At 36.4% G+C, this 22,887-nt stretch overlaps 1 protein-coding gene across 1 annotated transcript; it reads right to left on the bottom strand.

The window, feature by feature from the left end:
* Window positions 1-1,152: 1,152 nt before the first annotated feature.
* LOC117400566 (inactive ubiquitin thioesterase OTULINL-like) lies at window positions 1,153-20,635 on the bottom strand. The gene is made up of 8 exons (XM_034000711.3): window positions 20,395-20,635; window positions 12,085-12,241; window positions 6,526-6,557; window positions 6,335-6,426; window positions 5,589-5,738; window positions 5,184-5,312; window positions 3,731-4,000; window positions 1,153-3,135 (listed from the first exon to the last, which is right to left on the bottom strand). The coding sequence occupies exons 1-8, from the start codon at window positions 20,465-20,467 to the stop codon at window positions 2,956-2,958; spliced, it is 1,083 nt and encodes a 360-aa protein (XP_033856602.1). The 5' UTR covers window positions 20,468-20,635; the 3' UTR covers window positions 1,153-2,955.
* Between the last annotated feature and the right edge of the window lie 2,252 nt (window positions 20,636-22,887).

Genomic DNA, 22,887 nt, shown 5'->3' with positions numbered 1-22,887 from the left:
AGGGTTTCCAAACCGAATGCAATTTGGAAGCACTGTATGTGGCTTTGGTGACCTACTTCAAAAAGCTCTACATCTAATTTTTTTTTTTTTTTGCATCAACAGTTTAATTTAAAGAACATAATCTGTTTTGCCCTTTATAAATTGCCCTAAGCTACTGTACAGTATTAAAACAGACCTTCTTATTAGTTTAAGACATGAACTCCAAAATTGCATTAATTAATAAAATCATATTGTTTCATGCAGTACAAACAGAGGCAACATACATATTTCCTTATCATGGCATTTACTACAAGTTGGAAAACTTGAAAAATAGAAAATGTGTTTTATTGGAAAGCCAAACACACATTTTCTATTATTATTATGACTATTATTACTACTACTCCAAGGGTACTCCCATCTGGTACATAATGTTGTATCTTAGGATACCAGAGGAAGGACATTTTAAAAACAACTACATCTTACATCAACATTGGGAAAATAAAGCAGACTTGAATCTTCCCATTGTTATCAATGGCTTTATTCCAGCCTTGTAAATGCTGGACTAAATCTGACACTACTGAACACAGGTACAGCACAGAATATCATGATATAAGTAAACCCCAGAAAGCATTATGAATGTCATAAGCATCTCCAGGTATTAAACGATAGAAGTCCTTTCAGGAACAGTACATTGCTTTAGAATTAATCACTTTGTATCTAAGAAATATGTAGCTGCCACAGTACCCTAGAATTCAATACCCAGGACCACTGCTGTGATAAGCTTCTAAAATTAAATGGAAATCTTGACGGCATATAAGATGTATTTCCCTGAAGGCTGAGATACCTTGCACCAGTATTTCATTATGTGTGACATGTGTTGCAGTTTTGGTGGATTCAAATTCATGGCATAATCCTGCTATGCTTGGTATAAATAGCATTGATTTACAGTTTACAGTTGAGGTTAGGGAATACTAATACCCAAACCCTTTCTCCAGGCTTCCCTGGTACTCAAATTGACATGATTTATTTCTGATAAGTTGTCAATAGAGAATGATGGTCTGTTTTTTTGTGGAATGCTGGGCTGTGTGTAAATAAGGTACTGCTTCTGCCACCAACATCATATGCCTTAGAGACAAACACTTGATGTGTTACTATTGAAAACACACACAGCAGTGAGCAATACAGCACACATTTATTCTGTTACCAAGCGTGAAAGCAAACAGTTGTAATATATTACATCTGATTAAATGCAGTTGGTAAAAAAAGAAACAATACAGTGACATGCACTATAGGAACATTTACATAAACATTCAAATGTGTGCTAACGTGTCAATAAAGGGTAAACATGGTTTTAATGTACACTAGTAAAAAAAAAAAAAAAAGTAAATGTATGTTTTGGTAATGTAGTAGATTTGGTCTCTAATGAGACAAAAATGTCATGGAGTGTATTTAATGAGCGATTTTTAGTTTCAGAAAAGCTGGAACTTTCAGTTTCTTTTTTTCTGACACAAGATGAAATTAGAAAATACATGAAAATAACTAAAATCATTAAAAAAAAAAAGAAAATCTTGAAAACAGTAGCAATTAGCTAATAAAAGACGTGCATTGTTGTAAATTATAAACCAGAATTATTTTTATGACCATCTGACCATCTGACATCGCAAGCCTGTAAAAATCTCTCAATTTGGCACTCTGTAGTTTAAGGCATGTGGGCATGTGGGCCTCACAGCCTCACAGGGCACCAAGACACACCCTTAATCGCAACAATGCACGCCATGTTGCGGTTTATATTTTTCATATTATTCCCTTATATGATTAAAATTAATTAACATTAAAAAAAGAAAACATTTTTTACAGAAAATAAAATAAAATACCATCCGCCACTTCCACAGTGCACAGAGTAAGCACTGGTCTATAACCCCAAGAAAATTTATGGGCTGATGAATTCCAATTAAAAGCTTCAAAGTCTATTAACCTGTCACTGGGATTAAATGCCTTGTGGCCCCTGAGATTTTTTTTTTTTTTTTTGCATATTTAAATGTAAAAGTCAAATATGGACCATTAACATTTATAAAGGGGATTGGAAGCTTTCCACCACAGAACTCTTCGAATAAAATCTCAAATAATATTCATGCGTGATGCAACATATTGGGCTCCATTCAAATGATCTAAATTGTGGCAGATCTACCGCTATCCATTAAACAACTAAATGCTGTGTGACCCTCCCTGCTATTGTACATATTTTTACAGACAGAGAAGCACATGCACTGTTAGCCGTTTGATTTTCAAAACTAATGTCAGTAACTTGAGTAGCAGTTTTTTAGATACGCCACTGTTTAGATAAATTGAATGGACCCAGTTGTCTAAAACTCCAATCATATATCCGACTGTTTTTCTCCCTCACTACAGCACCTAAGCAGGAGGCTGATAGGAAAGGTTAATTAGTACCTGTTCTTTATGGCTCTCTGAGTAGTGTGCCTCACACTATAATATACTGCATCACAGCAGACCTTCTGACCAAAAGATCATTCCCATTAGAGATGCTTTTAACAGCAAGGGCTTGGATTCAATGACACACTCACTGCTGGAGTATGTGACACTCAGTTGTAGTTATTAGATCAAAAAAAAGTTCAAATCAAATTGGACACTATTAATTTAGTATTACTACCCTTAACTCAAGTGCATCACCTGTGTTTTATTTAAAATATTTAACAATTTTTGTACACTCTCCTTTCCAAATATATACATTATAACTTCATAGTCCTATGAAGATTTGTCAAAAAAAGATTCATACATTATGTGGTTGCTACTGTACCTAGCAGGAAGTGCTGTCCCCAAGGAAATGTTTATAGAACCAGAATATTAAACAACTCAAAAAACAAACAGGGCTGTGACCCACTCCGACATGACTCAATATTGATTATCACCGGCACCAAACCTGACTTACTCAGAGGCTCTTGTGGTTTCAATTTCTACCTATTGGTGGGTAACAGGTATGTTATAATGTCTGTCATCCTCTGTCAGGAGGGTGATCTTGTGCCAGTCCCTCCCACATACATCAGTGAAACTAACTTCAAATTCCTCTGTGCCATACTTGTACAGTCTGAAGGTTTGGATTTGCAGCTCTAATGTGTATCCAAGAAGAAACATCTCAATCTGTAACAAAAAAAGGCCACATTCGCAACTTTAAACATTACATTAATAGATTTGAACATTGACATGTTTTTCAAGGGTTTTTTTTGTACTTTATAAAGACAGTGAGTTGGGGGGGGCAAATGGGTACAGCACCTGTTTCTAAGCAGCAAGGGTTAATGCTCTATACTGAGATTTCAATTGCGAGGACTGGCAGCTTTTTCATGATTTGATTGTAATAAAGTACATGAATTGTCGTGCATTTCAAGCAAGTGGAAGTAGTTTCCAATTTCACTGATGTTACCTTTCCAGGGATTGTGTAAACACTAGTCAGGTTTTAACTAAACAGGTCCTTTCAAATTTACATCGACAGAACGCAAACTTAGGTGAAGCCTTAGTGCTACAGCTGGAAATAAACCTTACTAACACATTTAAAGGTGAGTGTAAAAAAACATCCATACAGCCAAAAAATGTTATGATCCTATGAAACAAGAAAAACTGGTATTAATGAAGCTTTTAAAGTACAGTTAAACCCCAAAACAACTACCTGTATGCCAAGTCACTCAATCACTTTGGAATTATAAATGGATTTTCTGCCTTATTTCAAAGCTTAGTTTACCTGCTCAAGTCCACCAGAGTCACCAATGGTGTTCAAGTGGTTTAGCATGAAGCTAAAAGGGTCTAAAGATGTGTCCCTTGAGAAAAGGACTGCACAGAAATTGGGGACATCTTGCCCATGCCTCATCCCCTCAAACATCTCAATGGCCAGGTAGAGCATGAGGAATTTCACTGCCTCGTACATCTTGTACTCGCTTGCTTCATCCATGAACAGGAGGTTGCAGGCCTTTTCACGTGCCTTCTTATCCTTGAGTCCATAAATATCACCCCACTATGGAAATATTAAAACATTACAACAATCCCATGAAATATGTAGGGGAAATCCAGCTACATACAGGTAGTAACCCTTTCTTTGGATTTGAATCCCCCTTACAGGAAAATGTTCAACTAACATCATTTGTAAATGGGTGTTATTGTAAATGGGTTTTATTTCCCACTAATACAAAACAAAGCTGTATTTAGTAAACATATATTCTATATAGTTAAAATAAACAAAACAAAAAGCACACAACAATACATACATTGACTTCAACTTGCTGAAATGCAAATAAACTGAAAACACAAGTACACTTCTACAGTATGCATGTGCATTTCTGTGGAAGTGTCCAAAGATGCAGTAACATGTGAATCTATCTACAATGTAGTGTACATTTTACAAATAAAGTGCCTTAATTATCACAACTGCATGGGAAATGTAAAGTTACTTGCTACACTTGTGACTGTTTAGAACAACCGTTCAGTGTTTCTCAAGGACAAACCTTTTCAAAATATTTACACACAATAGGATTTGTCACAAAATAAACAATTCTTTGTAGATTTAACCATTTACTTCTAAAACAACAACAATGGTGATAGAGGGCTTGGTGAATGCCATGATGTCTTCCAGAACAGGGATTCTCAAACTGGGGCCCGGGGGATCCCTGTGGGTAGGCAAACATTACCCAGGGGGTTCCCAGAAAATTCTGGAAACTGCTTCTTTTGTACAAGAATATACAAATGTTCTCTCACTGTAGTCGTGAAAGACCAGCCTTGGGATTTTATGCAGAAGCTACTGAACACAAAACACAGACTTGAATTTTGTCAATTTATTGACTTTATTCTACAGTGGTCTGACTGTTGTGTAATATTGTCTGTTAGGCCTTATGACTCTAACAGACAATATTACACTCAAAACATTTAGATTCACTGCAGTTCAGTATGTCTTTCTTGTTTGTGATTAGCCTTGTCCTCAGTTTTCAGTTGGGGTCCCTCCCTATTCAAAATAGGTTTTAAAAAGGATGTCCCCTAAACAAAAACATTTGAGAGCCTCTACTGTAGACCATTAAATGTCTGAAAGGTATAGTTTCTGGTTGTCTCTATTTTAGAATGAGCTTAGTTTGCTTTAAATCTGTAACATTTGCTTTAAAACTGTAACACCTACCAACACAACTTTAGTAAAATGCCATATAGATTACCTGAAACTTCAACATGTCTACGCATTTACGTAGCTTATAAAAAGCTTTTGGTCCTGTGTATTTTTCTGGTCCGAAGCTGTACTGCTGTATCCAGTTGCATCCTTGTGAGTAAAACAGCTTCTCAGGGAGCTACACAGCACCAATAAAACACGAAAAAAGAAAAAACACTACAGTGAAAAAAGGAATACTTCATGCTAGCTACATTTTCATTAATGTCTCAGATAATAATTCCAAAAACTAAAGTTTGGTTGTGGTTGAAAAATGACAAAAAAATCAAATCAGAAACTGCTGTCCAAAATTATTCAAAACACATATAATAGTTATAAAAACAGGTATGAATAAAAAAATATATATAGGAATATGACTATGTACCAATGTACAGCCACCTCTATTTTAAAAAGGTACCTTTGTGATATCTTGCTCTTTCATCCAGGATGGAAAGGGTATGCCATTGCTGAGCACCTGAAACAGTGTCGCTCTCAATGCACAGTAGTTGTCTCCACGAACTCTGCAAATGTACCTAATATTATGTACCCTGTAGATTTCTCCATAGGCCTGAAAACAAATCATGGAAACCACAATGATAAACAAATGACCATGCATCTAAAGCTGTATTAAAGGGGTTCAATACAACAACAAGTTGCAGGAAATTCCCCAATGAATATGTCACGAATTACATTAACATGCATACTAACTGCTATACTAAGATTACTTCCAAGCACCACTGGAAAAATGCTCAAATGTTTGGTGAGTTCTTGTATTTATCATCGACTCCCTCAGATACATTTATGGTAAAAACACTGCCCCCATTCGCCCCTAATTAATTCCAGTTTGTGTTGGGTACTAAAGCCAAGTTGATATTGGGCTATTTTTTACTGTGGAAACTTAGGTTGACATCCCTGATTATTGACAAGAGACACGACTCATCTGAAAAATGTTAGTTACATTGTACTTGTTAAATAAACAAACTCCCCCATGAACGTTCATAGAGTGCTGTGTTTATACTACTGAAGATGTCCGTAAACAACTAACTCACCCGATTAATTGGCCATCCACATTCATGAAATAACAACAGTGAACTTTTAGATAGTAATGTATTTAATGGATTATAATTGAGTAGCATGGGGAGGATTCTGTAGGATTGTTTATACCTTCTTTATTTGATCAGCATGAGGTGTCAATCCTTTCCATTCCAGTTCACAGTATTCTAGTAGGTCCATTGCTGGGGTTACACTAAGACTTTCTGACACCAGAGGAGAGAAATAAAAAACACTAAAGTACTACACAGCATAAATGCAGACACAGATATACAATTCTGAATCATACATGAAAGAATTCTTACTTTTGGTCATCCCTGGGAAACATCCTTTGTAACTGAAATGAAAGAGGAAAGGCTAAGTCAATATATCCCCATACTTTAAAATGAACATACAATTTTTTGTGGTGAGCAAAGATGTTCTTGGACTTGGGTGGTTCGGGATAACACATTTTTTGGAGGTTCAGGACCCTGGCTTACTTAAGATATGTTGTGAAGTATCTTGTTTGGTTATAAAACATTGTATGTTTCCTGCCCTTGGTGTCTATTGTAATTAACTAAATAGCATCAGATATAACATATTTTAAAAATGTATTTGTACAACAAATATATACCAGTAATCTTACAGAGTACAGTGCCAATATGAAAACAGCAATCCCAGTAAATATTGCCAATTATGCACAAACACCCATCAAAACCCAAAAGGTCTATAAAAGGAATTTTGTTTTTTTAATTATGTCACTACAACGATTTGTTTTGCTTCATATATCATCCAGGATCTAAGAGGAATGGTCATAAAGTGGAATGTCGCAAGTAATAAAACACTGCTGTAAATGTTCAGTTTTTAATTTACTGCACTGAAATACCAGTGTTGTCTGTGACACAGCTCCCGAGTGCCTTCTGATAAATCCTAGTAGCACACACATAAGACATGGCAATAAATCAAAAGGAAATTTGTTGTGTATTGATGATGTTGTCTGGCTATGTGTTAGGATTAGGATCTACTGTAACATGTGGAATACATTATTAATGTAAAATAACAGGATTTAAGTTGCAGATATTAATTAAATGGAATAAAGTGTTCCCTCATTTGCCCTTGTCTACACAATTATTGAGTGCCAATAAATAACAACCAGACAGTGATTTAATTTAGAAACTCAAACTAATCAAACTAACTAAAACCACTCATATGATATACTGTGTATGTAACACTTCATTATACATTTATAGGAGAGGATGAGGTGTGTAAAGACCGTTTCCCAGACAAGCAGGGAGAATGGATGAGATGGGAGAGTGTGGAGCAACGCAAGATCAGCTGGCAAGACCTATGGTCAATGGAACAGAGCAGGATCAGTTTCATCATCAGATCAACATATGATGTTCTCCCATCACCACAGAACCTAAACCTCTGGGTGGATGAGGATCCCTCATGTCCTTTGTGTTCATCACCTGCAACATTAAGGCACATTTTGACAGGATGTAAGGTGGGTCTTAGCAAAGGACGGTTTACTTGGCGCCATGACCAGGTACTGCGATGCACTGGAAGACAAGCGTAACATGACCAATAAGTTTCCACCAGTTCCATCAAAGCATTACACACAGAAGACAATATTCCTCCGTCCAGGAGAGCAACCACCAAGAAAAGGTGTTAAAACCAAGCCTCGCCTAGGACAACTGGAAGCTGCTAGAGACTGGAAAATGCTGGCAGATGTTGGTCAACAGCTTATTTTTCCACCTGAGATTGCCACCACTAACCTTCAACCAGACATTGTCTTGTGGTCTGGATCAGCACACCTTGTTCATCTGATAGAGTTAACAGTGCCATTGGAGGATGCTGTGATTGAGGCATATGAGAGGAAGAAACTTCGGTATGCTCAACTAGCTGCTGAAGCGGAACAGCGAGGATGGAGTGTCCGGGTTTACCCAGTGGAGGTGGGTTGTTGAGCATTTGTGGCACGCTCTACAACCCGGTTTCTCAGAGATGTCGGGTTCAGTGGCCAAGAGTTGCGTTGCACAGTGAAGAACTTATCTGAAGCAGCAGAAAGAAGCAGCAACGGGTTGTGGTTGAGATGGAAAGATTCAGGCTGGGGATCTCAAGTACAATAGAAAGAAAGAAACGCTGATGTACGGGTAAGTGAGCTGGGCTGAGTTGAGTGGGGGATGGAGGGGGTGATGCTGGGACGCCAGAACCACTGTCGAGCCCTCTTGAGGTGTCATGGGCTAGTCGACGAAACACCGAGGATGGAAAGTGCCCACTTGAAGACCCCAGAGATGTAACCTACTTAGCTCAGTCCAGATGGTTGTCATGTTGCTGCGCTGGGGAGACAGCACCGTGGTTGATTCCCGGAGCCAGCATCGCAGCAGTTGTGTGTGCTGATGCGCTGGGGAGGCAAAATAAGCTGATCCCTGGAAACAGCATTACACTTCAGCCATCAACACCAGACAGAAGGATATCTACATCATCAGATGGAAAGAAACGCAAATGGATGGAGATGCAGATGGATCACATTAGTTTACTGTAAAGCTACGTCTTAGTTGATGCTTATCGTGGCGAGAGCCAAGTTCAAATCAGCATGAAGTTTTAACATCTACTCTCATGTAATGGAAATCATTTTATTAAGCTTTTAAAATTACAACAGAACACCCAAACCCAATACATAATTTGTTTACAGTTAATTGTTTGGTGAATTCCTCTAATCATGCATTTTCTCATTACATTACAAATACGTTAGGCAAAATCCACATCAATGATCTCGATCACATTAGGTATTCCATTCATGTCCGTGGCAATATCTTTTGAAAGCAAGCCCCATACTGCACTTTTTAACTATTAGATGAAATGTTTATAGAATACTTAACAACTGCTATTAGGACCATGCTGTATGACTTGTTTATTATTAATAGCGTTAAAATTTAACTATACCAAATCACGTTTTTATTTACAATGAAGGGAAAACATGTTTGGCTGATTTTATAAGTATTTGGGCAACACAGTATAGGTTGCCTTCATTGTAAATAAAAAACGTGATTTGGTATAAAGTAATGATAACGCTATTATTAATAAATTAATCATGATTATAGCAGCAGTTTTTAAGTATTCTGTAAATATTTTGTCTAATAGTTAAAAAGTACAATGTGGGGCTGTCAGGTCTTGTTTTCAAAAAAATATCAGCACAGACATTATATACAAACCAATGGAATACTGTGTGTATGTATGTATGTATTTAAGTATGTATGTTTAACAGAGAGAGAGAATACATGCATGTCTCCAGTCATATGTGGTGTTCACGGTCATGTCGTATTAAGTTCTAGCCAAAATTGTAGATAGTTATTACTGCCATAGCCTTATCTTTTCGCCTATTGATTCACACCATTGCCACTGTACTTTATGCATCCATGCATCCCTTCATGTGATGTCATCGGGCCGTGTGTTCAGGGCTTAAGGTTACAAATTGTTAAAACAAGTGAACAAATCTTATTCATAACCACGAGTATATAAAAGTCTAAAATATTTCCATAACTACAAATATTGAATTGTCTAGGTAGTCTCTGTATTGTCGGCGTCACAGACGCGGTCTGTTCAATTTAATTTTCAAGGTGAGTTATAGTCTTTCATTAATTAAAACCCTCCTTTTCCAAGTGCAGATTAACTCCTGATAAATGATGACAACTAACACGGATTTGGTTTTAAATTTCCACACAAGGAAAAGAAATAGTCGCAAGAAGCACGGCTCGTTAAGATATTAACATTATTTTGTAAATCAACATAATTTCAGAAATCACGTTAGCATAATTATTTAACAATGAGATAAGCATAAAGACTTCTTGAAAATGTCCAAATCAGTGCTACATAACTATTTGTTGATTAACACTGGAGTTATTATTTACAAACTTTTGAAAATCCTACCTATTATCTCTTAAAGTGATTGCAGCTTGAAACATAATTTCACAAATGTCCCCTTCAATGTACATCCATTCATCATATGGGGCTCAAATGGTAGTTTAGAATGAAATCTATATTTTAAACAAATGTACAGGTATTTTCATATTAAAACATGCTTTCCGGAAGTACAATAAGATAAATCAATCTCAGTTTGCAGCCTTGCTTTCTGATTGTCTTGCGCTTTTATAGTCATTTCACCTACAGTAACCAACCGCTGCTTTTCCTAATGACGGACAATGTTTTGCATCCAGTAAGATGCTTGACTCAAAGACACTGATGAGGTCAAACGACCCAGGAAGTACAAGTGTAACAGATTTCCCTAGAAGGGAAGACAAGCCAACTGAGAACTTATGTTTACCTACTGTAGTACCAGATGCTATACTTTAAAATGAAAATACAGGCTTGAGATATTATGTTTCTTTTGCATGACAGGTAAGATTTATTAAAGCATTTTGTTAGCTACAACCACTTTAAGGTAGTGCCAAGGAAAGGTCATGTATATGTAATGAATCATGCCACCACTAGCAGTGCAGCAGTAAAACTGTCAGCACCATAGATGAGAGGAAAATTTGTTTCCAAACGGGTTTTAATTCACTCAATGCTGAAGTTCATTGCCATGGATTGGTACTCTATTGTACAGATGAGGACAAACAAGAGAAAGGCAGCTATTCTTGTTGAGAAATAACACATTTTTAAAAGGCTTGTTTTGGTTTCATTGAATATTGCCATCAGAAAACATGGTAAAGGAAATTACTCATATTTTCCCAGTATCGGCACAGCTAACTATAATTTTTTTCTGCTTATGGATTCTTGTTGTACATGTAGCAATTTTGGGAATGTTCAAGAAAGTTATTTTCCTTAGTGCCATTTTCAGGCTAAACCCACTTTCACAAAACCATTTGAAACACATTTTATAAAACACTTTTTATACCAATTTCTCTAAAAGATTGCTGTGTAAATTTAGTACATTTCATGAGATAGCGACAACTTGTTCTTTTGATGAAGGGGTGACGTTGTTTATATTGGTATTTCCATAAATCCACTGATGCATGTTGAGATATACAATGTAAATAGAAAACAAATGTTGTGCTAAAATGCTCTTCTAATAAGAGACCCTGTGAATTTGAGAAAATGAAATTCAAACTAACTAAAAAGTATTGTTTTAAATGCCTCTAATTTCTTCTTGCAACAGGGAGAACCCTGTCGCTGGTTCTTGCGCAAATGTGTGCAGCTGGGATGCGGAATAGGAGACACGTTGCTAGGCGACCAATTGAGCAGTTAGGCTCGTCCAATGCTGAGCTGATCGGGAGGTCCAGATTGGCTGGGGGGGGGCGTGCCCAGGGGAGGCTGCATGCAGCTCAAAAGGCGTCTGCAGGATTAACTACTACGGAACCCTTCAACTGCAAGACGGTGCCTGTAAAGCCTCTGTCCAGCCAGGACCGTCGCAACGACCCGGAGTCATTGAGAGGCCGGGACTTTGGGAGCAACAGCAGTAGGTTAGTTTAGGGAATGTTGATCCCGACCAATACAGAGAGGGTTACCGTAGTGTAGCTGGTTCCTGGAGCGGTCTCTTTTAATGAGGCTAGCACTCGCCTTGTGTGGCAAACATTTATTTTTAGCTTTGTTTTCTTTTGTTTTCTTTATTAAATCTGACACTAGGGCTACCATTGCTGGTACCCTAGTGAGAGCCTGTGTGTTAAATAAAATCTGCGCGCTTGTGCGGCGTGTCAACACCCAGTGCTCTTGTCTGTCTCAGTATTATTCAGTGACGACCCACACATATCTAACACTTCCCCCGTTACACTCCTATTTCTCACCAAAGAATCAATGATATCTTGATATTATTTATATTTAAAAAAAAAACATTGTTAACATAAATCAGTCATAAAGGTAAGCCACCAATGAAAAACAAATGTACTTACTGTTTCAAAAACCGCCCTATGTAAACATATGGCTTTCGGATAAAAAACAGACCAAGTACAAATCCAACTCCTAGTATTAGCCGTCCTTCCAATGTCTGCCACAAAAATCCAGACAACCAGTAGACTGTTTGCCTCACGGACTGGAATCCACTTTTATCTAAAGTATTAAGGAAAGAAGGATCAGATTACAGGACTCTTACATATTACACATTATATTAATAGTCTATTTTTCACTGCATACATATAAATCTTGTTGGGTTATTTATTGCGGTGTCAATATATTCACTATTGAGTTTTTTACCATACCCCAGGGCCACTCTACTCCATGCCTGTGTTATAATGGCAGACTCATAAAACAGCAATTAACAAAAACAATGTGGAGAAAACTATGTGGAGAATGAATACAGTAAATGAACAGTAGGGTAGAAAATATGACCAAAGTCAGCCGCCTTTGATCAAATAATATGAAAAATCTGATCAGCCCACCTTTCTACGGGGGATCACCTCTCAATAAAGTCAAGAATCCACTCAGCCATATTGGGGGAATAGTGGTAGAGATAGAAAACCCTAAGATGGTTTCCATACAGCCAGATTAGATTGTAGGTCAAAGACAAGGGCACTCAAAACATTCCTCAATAAATAAAGTATCTGGTGACCTTTCCAGTCGCAAAGATCCATAATGTTAAAAGTACCTGATGCAGTGGGGAAACTGCTTTGTTTTTCACTGTATATGCCAAGTGGATTAGTTCAGCCTCTAAATACTCATCCAGCTTTTGTTCTCTCTTCAAAATCAAATATTTGTTTGAAATCCAGTAAATATCCATATTCAAAATACTACAGTAAATAAAAGAAAGCAGCATACTCCACCGGTAACCCAGCTTCTACCCAGGTTCAACTACTCTGTTCTTTACTGTCTGTTCTTGTATGCAAGCCACTCTAAATGTGTTTAATTAACTCAGCTCTTTGAATGTCTAATATTTGCCATCTAGGAGGATGGAGTTCCTGTTACACCCACGCATTTTTACAAAGAAATGAAATCAACAGCAGAATCTAGAAAATGGCAGCCCTTTTCCTCTTTATGTTGAATAAATGTGAACGTACAGTACACAGAGTTCCACATGCAATTGCAATGTCTTTCTGTAACTTATAATTAGGGCTCCTAGTTTTCGGTTTTTATTTCCATCTCTCTCCCTCCCTTTAAACCTTAATTAATAGTTGTTAAGCCTTAACTGAATATCAGATTGTTTAAATTAGCGACGAGCTACTAGAAACTAACGCAGTGGAAATTAATAAACTGAATTCGGCGATTAGAGCCAGAACGAAATGCAGGTTCAAATAGAATCAGGTGAGATCAATGCACATTGTTTGTTAACTCAATCAAGATATGAGGGTCAAAAGAAACAACTTCCTTTGGTAATTAGTGTTTGATTAGGAAAGCGAATCGGCTCAAAATATATTTAAAGGGACATCACATGACCGAAAATAAAACCCGAAAACTAGAAGCCCTACTTATAATGTGTACTGTGTTAGTCCTGCATAAATACTTTAACCCCAAATATGACATGAATATAAAGTGCATGTGTGAGCAGTAAGATGTTACAGTATGCATGGTGAAAGATAAAACACAATTATTCAACTTGATACATACTGAACATTATTCCCAACAATAGTTTCCAAACCCTTTTAGAAAACCACAAGGTGAAAGTGGTTTAAAATAATTGAAAAATTTTAAAATAATTGAAAAATGTCACCAAGTTCTCAAGGTTTAACAAGTTTGATATACTGTACAGATAAGTATACAGATAGATATGTATAGATATGTAAGAATGAATACCAAACTATGTAATTCACCAAACTTGGTAAAATGCAACATTCGATTTTCATTCAATACTATATAAATGCAATACTTACTGTACTAAAATAACTGCACAGACACTGAATACAGTTGAGGGAAAATAAATGAATCATGAAGACAACAAGCACTCTAGCTACACTGTGGAGCTAATATAGCCAGTACAGTCAGACGTTTAAGACATTCTTTAACAGATTTTAGAATATATTTAATTGTGCACAAATCTCCCGAATGATACAAACCCTCTGATTTAACCACCGTGCATTAACAGAGTGTTTCAAACACCTGCTTTATTTCTAACATTACAAGTTCATTTTTAGATTACATATAGAATAATACACTCACCCATGTGTTTGAGGTAGTTATTCAAGCAGTACAGTTACTGTACAGTACTGAACATGATCTCACCTCTCTACTGGGATGCATTCTTAAAAGGGCAGATTTAGCTGATTTGTTTGCAATTCAAATGAAAGCAAACTTGGCTGTTCACTGACAAAACCAGCTGTGAACAGTACTTCCTCTGTAATGCCAGCCCGCCATCTGCCCCATTTACAAATATAGGACATAACTTGAACATTTTATATTATATGGATATTTAAAACCAAATACAGTATACTGCATTACATTTGGTGGATTATGGCAAAAAGTGTATAGTCTCTGCTCAATGCCCATACTCTCAAACTAGCAGATGAAAAGAACTACAGGCTTATAAACCTGTATGGATTTTTATTGTATTTTATTAAATGCCACTCTAGACTCATTTACAATGTTCAGACTAGCAAAAAGCATGGATTTTTTGGGATACAACATAAAAGGATGGTTTTGTCGTTCATAACTGGGGACTTTTAACACCATTTGGACAGATGCTGTAAACAGAAATGCATCTCCACATATGTGCCGATTCATATTCTAAATAACTTGTGCTAAAGAATGTTCTTACTGAGCTTTACAACAATTGGATAGGTGAAGAAACAGTATGTTAAAATATGTGATATGCATACGTGCAAACTTACAGCACCTTCATACTTTCTCCCATTGCAGGGGCATACTGTACACCCCACTGAGGGTAATGCAAAGCCATCTGCAAAAGGAGTGATTTCCATTAATGAAATTGCCAACAGTAACACACATCTCCTGCCACGGCTCTCAGTCACACTTTAAAATGTAGATGTATTATATTCATAGGCATATGTACTGCATGGGAACTTCAATATAAAGGGCAACAATCGTCTAACGGTCAAAATAAATGTGTCACTCGTCAGTGTTGCATACTTCATATGATGGATGATTTGGGATCTAAAGACTTTAAAAAGGCAAAAGGGAAGCACATACCATTTACCAAAAATGTGATATTAACAAAAAGCCGCACAGACAGAAAAACATACAGACAGATCAACAAACACTATCAGCTTATTGTATAAGGGTCCCGATATTTTGAACGAGGACCCTAAAAACATCAAATGTATCAGATTATAGCCTTAAGCAATCTGAAATAGGAGGCTAGGGGAGTGTATTTTTAGTGAAATACTGTGTTCTCCATGTAGTGTGACAGACAGACATGCATACAGACGGAAAGACTGATGGGCAGACACGATCAGTGCATGAAGGTCCACGTTTTTTTCAGCAAGGGCTCTAAAAATAACTCCACTTAATGCAGCACATACAGTTAACCAGTCTCAATGTTGGGTTCACTCCTATAATTTATAATGTCTGAACACCTTAGAAGACACTGTGTTCTTTCCCAATGTGCTGTAAAGGCAAGGCATGACTTTTTAAAATGTATTTAAAATTAAAAAAAATAATAATAATAATACATTCTATAAATTTGCCTACGAGTCTTAATAAAATAGAAAGAGAATTTAATCAGGATGAGGATTAAAAAATGCAAATAAACCTTCCAAATAACTGCTTAGAAAATCCCTTACCAACAGTGTTAGACTAAACTACCAACAGCATTTAGCCCCCGCTTTCAACTGGAGATTCCCTCCCTACACATCCATATTGAATGTTTCAACTTCTGAACATCATTCAACCTGTAACTCAGACTCCCACATTAAAACATGTTTATTATTATTATTCTTATACTGGAAATCAACACGGCTTTAAATTTAAGGTTCCACAACTGTGTGTGACAATATGATGTTCTGGAGGCAAACTGGAGATTTCCATTGAAAACATTTAATTGTCAGGGTAGCGAAGTGACTTCAGAAGCAGTGATCTTCCAGTGGATACAGAGGCAGCAACAGTAAATTGTGATAAGAAATTTACATAGTGTTTTTCATGAACTGAAGTCTCAGTGTACTGTTTATACCAGAGAACCACAGCTGAAATATTGCGGAGATCAAAAAATTAGAAACTGCAACACAATATAAAGATGGCCATGGTCACACATCAGTCAATCCGAATCACAGTATGAAGCCATGAGCTGCAGACTATATGGAACAGAAGATGTGAATGGCACACACAAAGATCTATTTTAGTCAAAAATGTTAAGGTACAATAAAATGCATCTGATATGGAACTTATTTTTGGCATGTCCTAGTTTATTTGATGTGTTTGTATATGTTAACTGTGGATCTAAACTATTGCTAGACAGGTGAGATTTTTAGTCTGACTCCACAACCTTCTGACAACATCAGAGGTTATCTGTAATTTAAGATCTTGGAACCACCCATAACATCTGAATGCAGTCAAATGAGCACTAAGCCTCTTCACAAAGTAGTACTCTCTCCCCTTGATCATCGTGGAATAGAAACCATTTGGAGGACGTCGGTTTCCCCAGAAACAGCACGCATGTATTACAAAATTCAAATTAGACATTTAGATAATGATCTGGTATAAGGCTATCTGGAAGATAAACAAATAAGGATATGCGGTAAACAAATGTGATAAATAACCCAGTTAAACCGTTAAGAACGCAAATAACATAATATTTTATATTTTTACAATGTTAACATGTCCAAAAACAACTAAAGTCCAGGTCAACCTTTTAACCTAGCATTTACAGTACCAGAAGAGAGACTATTATTTAACATTATTATGTGATTTTTAAATGTGTGTGTGTATCCAGCTAACTGTCGTATAACTTCTTAATGTGTTTATCATTGAAATTGTGGAGAACTGGAGACTACTTAAATAACAGACCAGTTGACAGTGATCAGGTAAACTACACAACCATGTATGCCTGCTCTGTTACATATTGTTCCTGTAGCATCGCACTGTCACTCTGTAAATTGGAATCTAACATCTGGCATCTAATTTATTTAATAATTCATCGATGAAAATCAGCAAACGTTATGTTGAAAAAAACAAAAAAAACAAAGACAAAGACAGGCTTTTAAATCTTAAAATGTTAACATTGCATATACCGGTACAGTGGTTCGAGTTTAAAAACTTTGTGTTTGCTAATGATTTAGTGTATCTCCTAAAGTATAAAATGTTAATTTAATGCCAAAAAAGCTGCTCCACAATAATTAAAAAAACAAACAAAAAAAAAAAAAAAACACAGATTCAGATGTTTGTGAAAATCTTTCCGTTTGAAATACAAAGTGGCTGTGATGAGAATTTTTTTTTTTTTAAATTAAACCTCTAGAGACATGGTCTAAGTTAAAATTGTAAACAGAGCTCAATTAAGCCACTGCTAGTTTATTATTATTTGCTTATTTAGCAGACGCCTTTATCCAAGGCGACTTACAGAGACTAGGGTGTGTGAACTACGCATCAGCTGCAGAGTCACTTACAATTACATCTCACCCGAAAGACGGAGCACAAGGAGGTTAAGTGACTTGCTCAGGGTCACACAATGAGTCAGTGGCTGAGGTGGGATTTGAACTGGGGACCTTCCGGTTACAAGCCTGTTTCTTTAAACGCTGGACTTGGTTCAATCTGACTCCATAAAGCAGTCTTTCTTAAGACTTCTCTTCAGGTTGAAGCCTCAGCTAACCAGTTTAAGTGGAACGCTACAATTGACTCTTATAGATTCTGTTTGTTCCCTTTTCTCACCTAACATTTCAACCCGAGATGGCTTCATGGAAAATGATGCAAGCTTTTGGAGAACTCCACCACCCAGATTGACAGCACTTATGCAGAACCTACTGCAGTAGGAACTGAAATCAAACTTGAACTTTGCTAATCAAATGAACCAAATTAATTTCATGTGAATGTGAACAAAAAAAGACAAGGGTTACTACAGAAAACATAAGCATAGCCTAAGCCTATCAAGACAGTCATTGCTTGGTAAAGGAAGTGGATACATATTCAAAATATGCACACACAGTATTAGACTTACAGTATAATAACGTATCCTGTTCTCAAGATACATGTAAAAAAGTGTAACGTTCACATGGGCGGATGTACAAACTACACAAAATAATAATGTCAATATAGTACCAAGATTTAGCACAATTTACTAAGCAGTTTTCAAGATACCATGTGCAAAATGTCATATACAGATGGACAAATGTACAGGGCAGCAGTGTGGAGTAGTGGTTAGGACTCTGGACTCTTGACCCGAGGGTCGTGGGTTCAATCCCAGGTGGGGGACACTGCTGCTGTACCCTTGAGCAAGGTACTTTACCTAGATTGCTCCAGTAAAAACCCAACTGTATAAATGGGTAATTGTATATAAAAATAATGTGATATCTTGTAACAATTGTAAGTCGCCCTGGATAAGGGTGTCTGCTAAGAAATAAATAATAATTATGCATTAAAGACCAATATTCACCCCCATATTGTAGGCCTATATTGTAGACCTTAGAGTCTAAGACATTCAATAACTAATGCTAAACTATTTTAACTAGTATATGGCAGGTTTACAGAAGCACATTCCATCTTTAAAAAAAAAAAAAAAAAAAAAAAACACAGCTTTAAAGAAGGGTCTGAAAGAAGCTTTCAGCAGCCAAAATATATTTTTTCATTTGTCAGTAAAGAGTAAAAGTCTGCTAACAGAAATGTAGAGCCTATGTGCGACACCACTTCCACAGCAGTAACCTGTGATTGACATCTGGGTAATTATGTAATAGTTAGTATGACAGCAGCACCTATCAGCCAGTTTCCCATACCACTGCACTATCAAGCTCTGCAGCTAGGCCTAATACTGTAGACTTGTTGGTTTCATCCCAAGTCTCCAACAACTGCTGAAGTCTGTCTGCCCAGAACTCCAATCACCCAAACTCTCTCAGGCTTCTTTCTAGCTGTACTGTCTGCCTATACAGCATATACAATGTAATACACACCCCTGAAAAGTGTTTAACAGCTTGTCAGCTTTGTAGACATGGACTCAAACTTAAGATAAGTCTCATTTTATTATAAGACTGTGTAATCCACAATAAACATTAAGCACTGTACCACTTTTAACTTAAAAAAAGGCCATATCCCCTCTGCCAAGTGGGATTTTCATGTGACAATTTGGTCATGTCAAACAAACAAAAAAATGTATGTGTAACCTTCAGTTTATCTGCAAGCTGGCATATAAATGGAAACCACCCTTACATGATTTGAGCCACTTAGGGACATTTACTTAAAATGTCCCCTACAAGAAGTTTCTTGAATGTTTCCTGAAAAATCTGCAAGAAGTTCCCTGGTGATAGGTGGGCTTTATACTTCCTTACCAGACAATTTTTAAACAGCATCCTTCATGTACTAGCAACCCAGGGTTCTTACAAGGTGAACTATAATATTGCTACACTGCTGGATAATGTCCACTTACATTCAATAAGGTTATTCTGCTGGGATCTGAATAAAATTCAGGCAAGTTATTTGCCTACCACATAGTTCAGGCCCATTCCCTAAAATGAGCCTTCACATACTCTGCTGCAGCTCATTCTGAACTGAGGGCTGACGTGTTCAAGCTCCAGTGATTTAGAGACTAATGTAGCTGAAATCCTTGTATTCTCCAAAGAAAAAATAATGTCTATAGTCATTTCAGAAGTCCAGACTAACTTTAATTTAGTTGACTTATTATTACTGCCACAAATAAAAATAAAGAAATACTGCTAATACCAACAAGGAAATGTACTAGTAATTCAAATAAATACCCAAATACATATATCAATAAAGCACAACCCAGTACACTTCCCTCCAATATGTGATACATCAGTGCATTATTTTGGTAAAAAACATAAATAATTTGAAGGATATTTTTTGTCAAATCAGGACTGTCTGGAAAGATTTGATTGCATTACTTCTGCTTTCTGCATTTACAGCACAGGCGCACTGCATCGGTTGTGCCTTAGATGATGTCAACAGAAGTATTGAAACCGTGTATACATTAACTTTAACGTATTAGAAATTACATTTGGACACCCTAGTTGTGTATAAACCACTAGTTGTGTATAATTTAGTAAAATTAGATATGTGTTTCCACGGTATAGAGATGCTACGGTACTACAGTACTGTAACCTGTAACCAAAACTAACTTTGTAAATGAAGTATTTATTTTTCACAGCGTTCATGCTTACCTGTCAGTGCAGATGGAAACTTATCATTGTTGCCTTTGGTGTGACTTTCCATTTTGCTGCCAGACTGCCCCATACCACCATATTCTGTTTTTACAAAAGATTAAGTTTCGCTTTACACGGCTATTGTTTCTGACAGCTCAGTCGGATCCAATCAAATTGGTCGATTCAGAACTGAACACGGAAGGGCAGGTCCTCTCTGTAGTAAACGAGGAAACACGGGTGAACCAGGCGAGCGGTGGCAACCTTTTTTTTTTTTTTTTTTTTAAGGCGGATGTAAGTTCCTGTGCACAGCTTCATTGTTTTCCAAAACGTATTGCTTCGAATGAAACATTTCGCAAGTTCTTATTAATATTGTATTGTTATGAAATGTGTTCGCTTATATTATATCATTTACTGTGAAACTTGGGTACATTTAAAATGAGAAAGGTTCCTGTTTCTTTTTTTAATTTCGCAGAACAACTTAATATAATTGACTCTTGTTTGTTAAATTAAGAAGGCTGTATCGTACATTATAATATACCATGGGCAAGAAATGTTTGTCCAACATTCCCCCTGGTACAGAATGTTTTAATAATATCCATGGAAATGCACAAACAAACAGGAAGTGGTTTACAATTATACAGAGAATCCTGGAAGTTGTAGTTTAAAGCGCTTAAATAACGGTGTTTTTTAACGCTTTAAACTACAATTTCCAGGATTCTCAGTAATATTATAATTGAAGGTAAGGGCTGTAGGTTCAGATTTATACATGTATGAATGATAGTTATATATTTGAGAACATGTTTGTACAATAAGATTGGGTGTAAGTTATTTTAAATTTTAGAGAGAGATAGAGAGAGAAACAACAACGTTAATAAGAGCTGATATTGAGACTGAAAAATAGAACATAATTGCGATTTAAATGATTTTTTTTATCAATTGATAGAAAGTCTGTACACAAATAATATATAAAATAGTGCACTGTACATCAATCCTCGTGACCCCCTCTATGGTCAGGCTCAGTACAACAAAGGTGAATACCAGTTGTTGGAAACCCTATATGTAATCATATAGATTCAAACGAATTAGATTGCTATAAATATACAAATTGAATTAACAATTTTGAACAACTATCTGTTTGTTTATTGCATGCTTGTGTCTCCCATAAAACTGCCCAAGACTGTTATCTAGGTTTCTTTAATAGCAGTCTGGAACAGTTCAATACCAAACTGTATTTTTTCATTAAAAAAAACACATTATTTTAAACTCATGAATTACAGCTTTGTGATTAGAGGTCAGTATATCTTCAGAACTGATGGAATCTTACTGGTATGATCCTTTGCAAAGCAGAATTATATTTGACTAAAATATAAAAATGATTATTTTTTTAATACCCAATCAACGTGTTAGGCTTATTAAACTTCAGCAGTCAGGGTGTAGAGTTACAGTATGTTTTCTAAATTATGTTTAATTCAGACTTGGAAATGAATGGAAATCATCCCCCGTTGGCAACGCATCTGCTTACATTATTTGCTTTTAAGCATGTTTGTGAAAAAGCTTAACGGTTGACTGCTCCTCCCCCGTCCTTAAAATAAAAACAGAAATTCATAATCTCAATCTATCTTGAATATATGAGGCTCAGGCTGTGAACTGCTGCAGCTCTTGGAAGCTAATTGAAAACTAGCTGCCACTTGCTCTGCCTGTGCCTGTTTAATACACATATTTATCTCTCAGCTTCATCACAGGAAATGAAGACACAGAAACAGCCTCTATTCTAATAAGTGCTAGTTTACAAGGTCTCAGGTGCTGTGTATCTGTTCAATTTATATTTTGATATATTACATAGTTTTAATCCAGATCGCTCAGATAGTTTGCCAATGTAATGTACTCTGTGGCACTGTGTCAACTAGAAAAAGATGCTGATATTGTGAAACTGTCACAAAGTCAACTGATTAATGGTGTCCATATTTTGACAGGCATTCTGTCAACAGATACTAGTCGTAAGTGAGACCTGTTAGAAAGAGCATTCACAGACATGACTAGAAATGGGAGTTTCAGTGAACAAAAACAAAGCATCTTGGGGGCATACTCTAGGGGCATGTAATTTCAGATTGAATGGTTTATAAACATGAAGTAAAATGAATATGTCAAAAGGTAATGGATTTTTCATGTGTTCTGTGGCACTGAAGTGGTTAATGTTTAGTGGACTCCATCAGTAATTGTATTAGGAAAATTAAAGAATACAGATGTGTACAAAACATTAAGATAAGTGTACAGTCGCTTTATCTTAAAAAGTCAGCCATATTAGGTCAGGTTAACCGAATCACATTAGGCATGGATGGTTTCTATAACCTTGCAAATATTAAGTCATTACCTCAAATGGTTTCTGAGATGTAAGACTTTGACACTGTGGCTACAGAAGCTTTATAAAATAACTGACATGATATCCATGCTCAAACTTCACCAATAGAATCACAGAATACAGCTGTGTACCGACTATGAAGCCTATAACTG

Source organism: Acipenser ruthenus, chromosome 4 (genome assembly GCF_902713425.1).
Source record: "Acipenser ruthenus chromosome 4, fAciRut3.2 maternal haplotype, whole genome shotgun sequence".
NCBI lineage: Eukaryota > Metazoa > Chordata > Actinopteri > Acipenseriformes > Acipenseridae > Acipenser > Acipenser ruthenus.
This window is presented reverse-complemented; position numbering and strand designations above follow the sequence as displayed.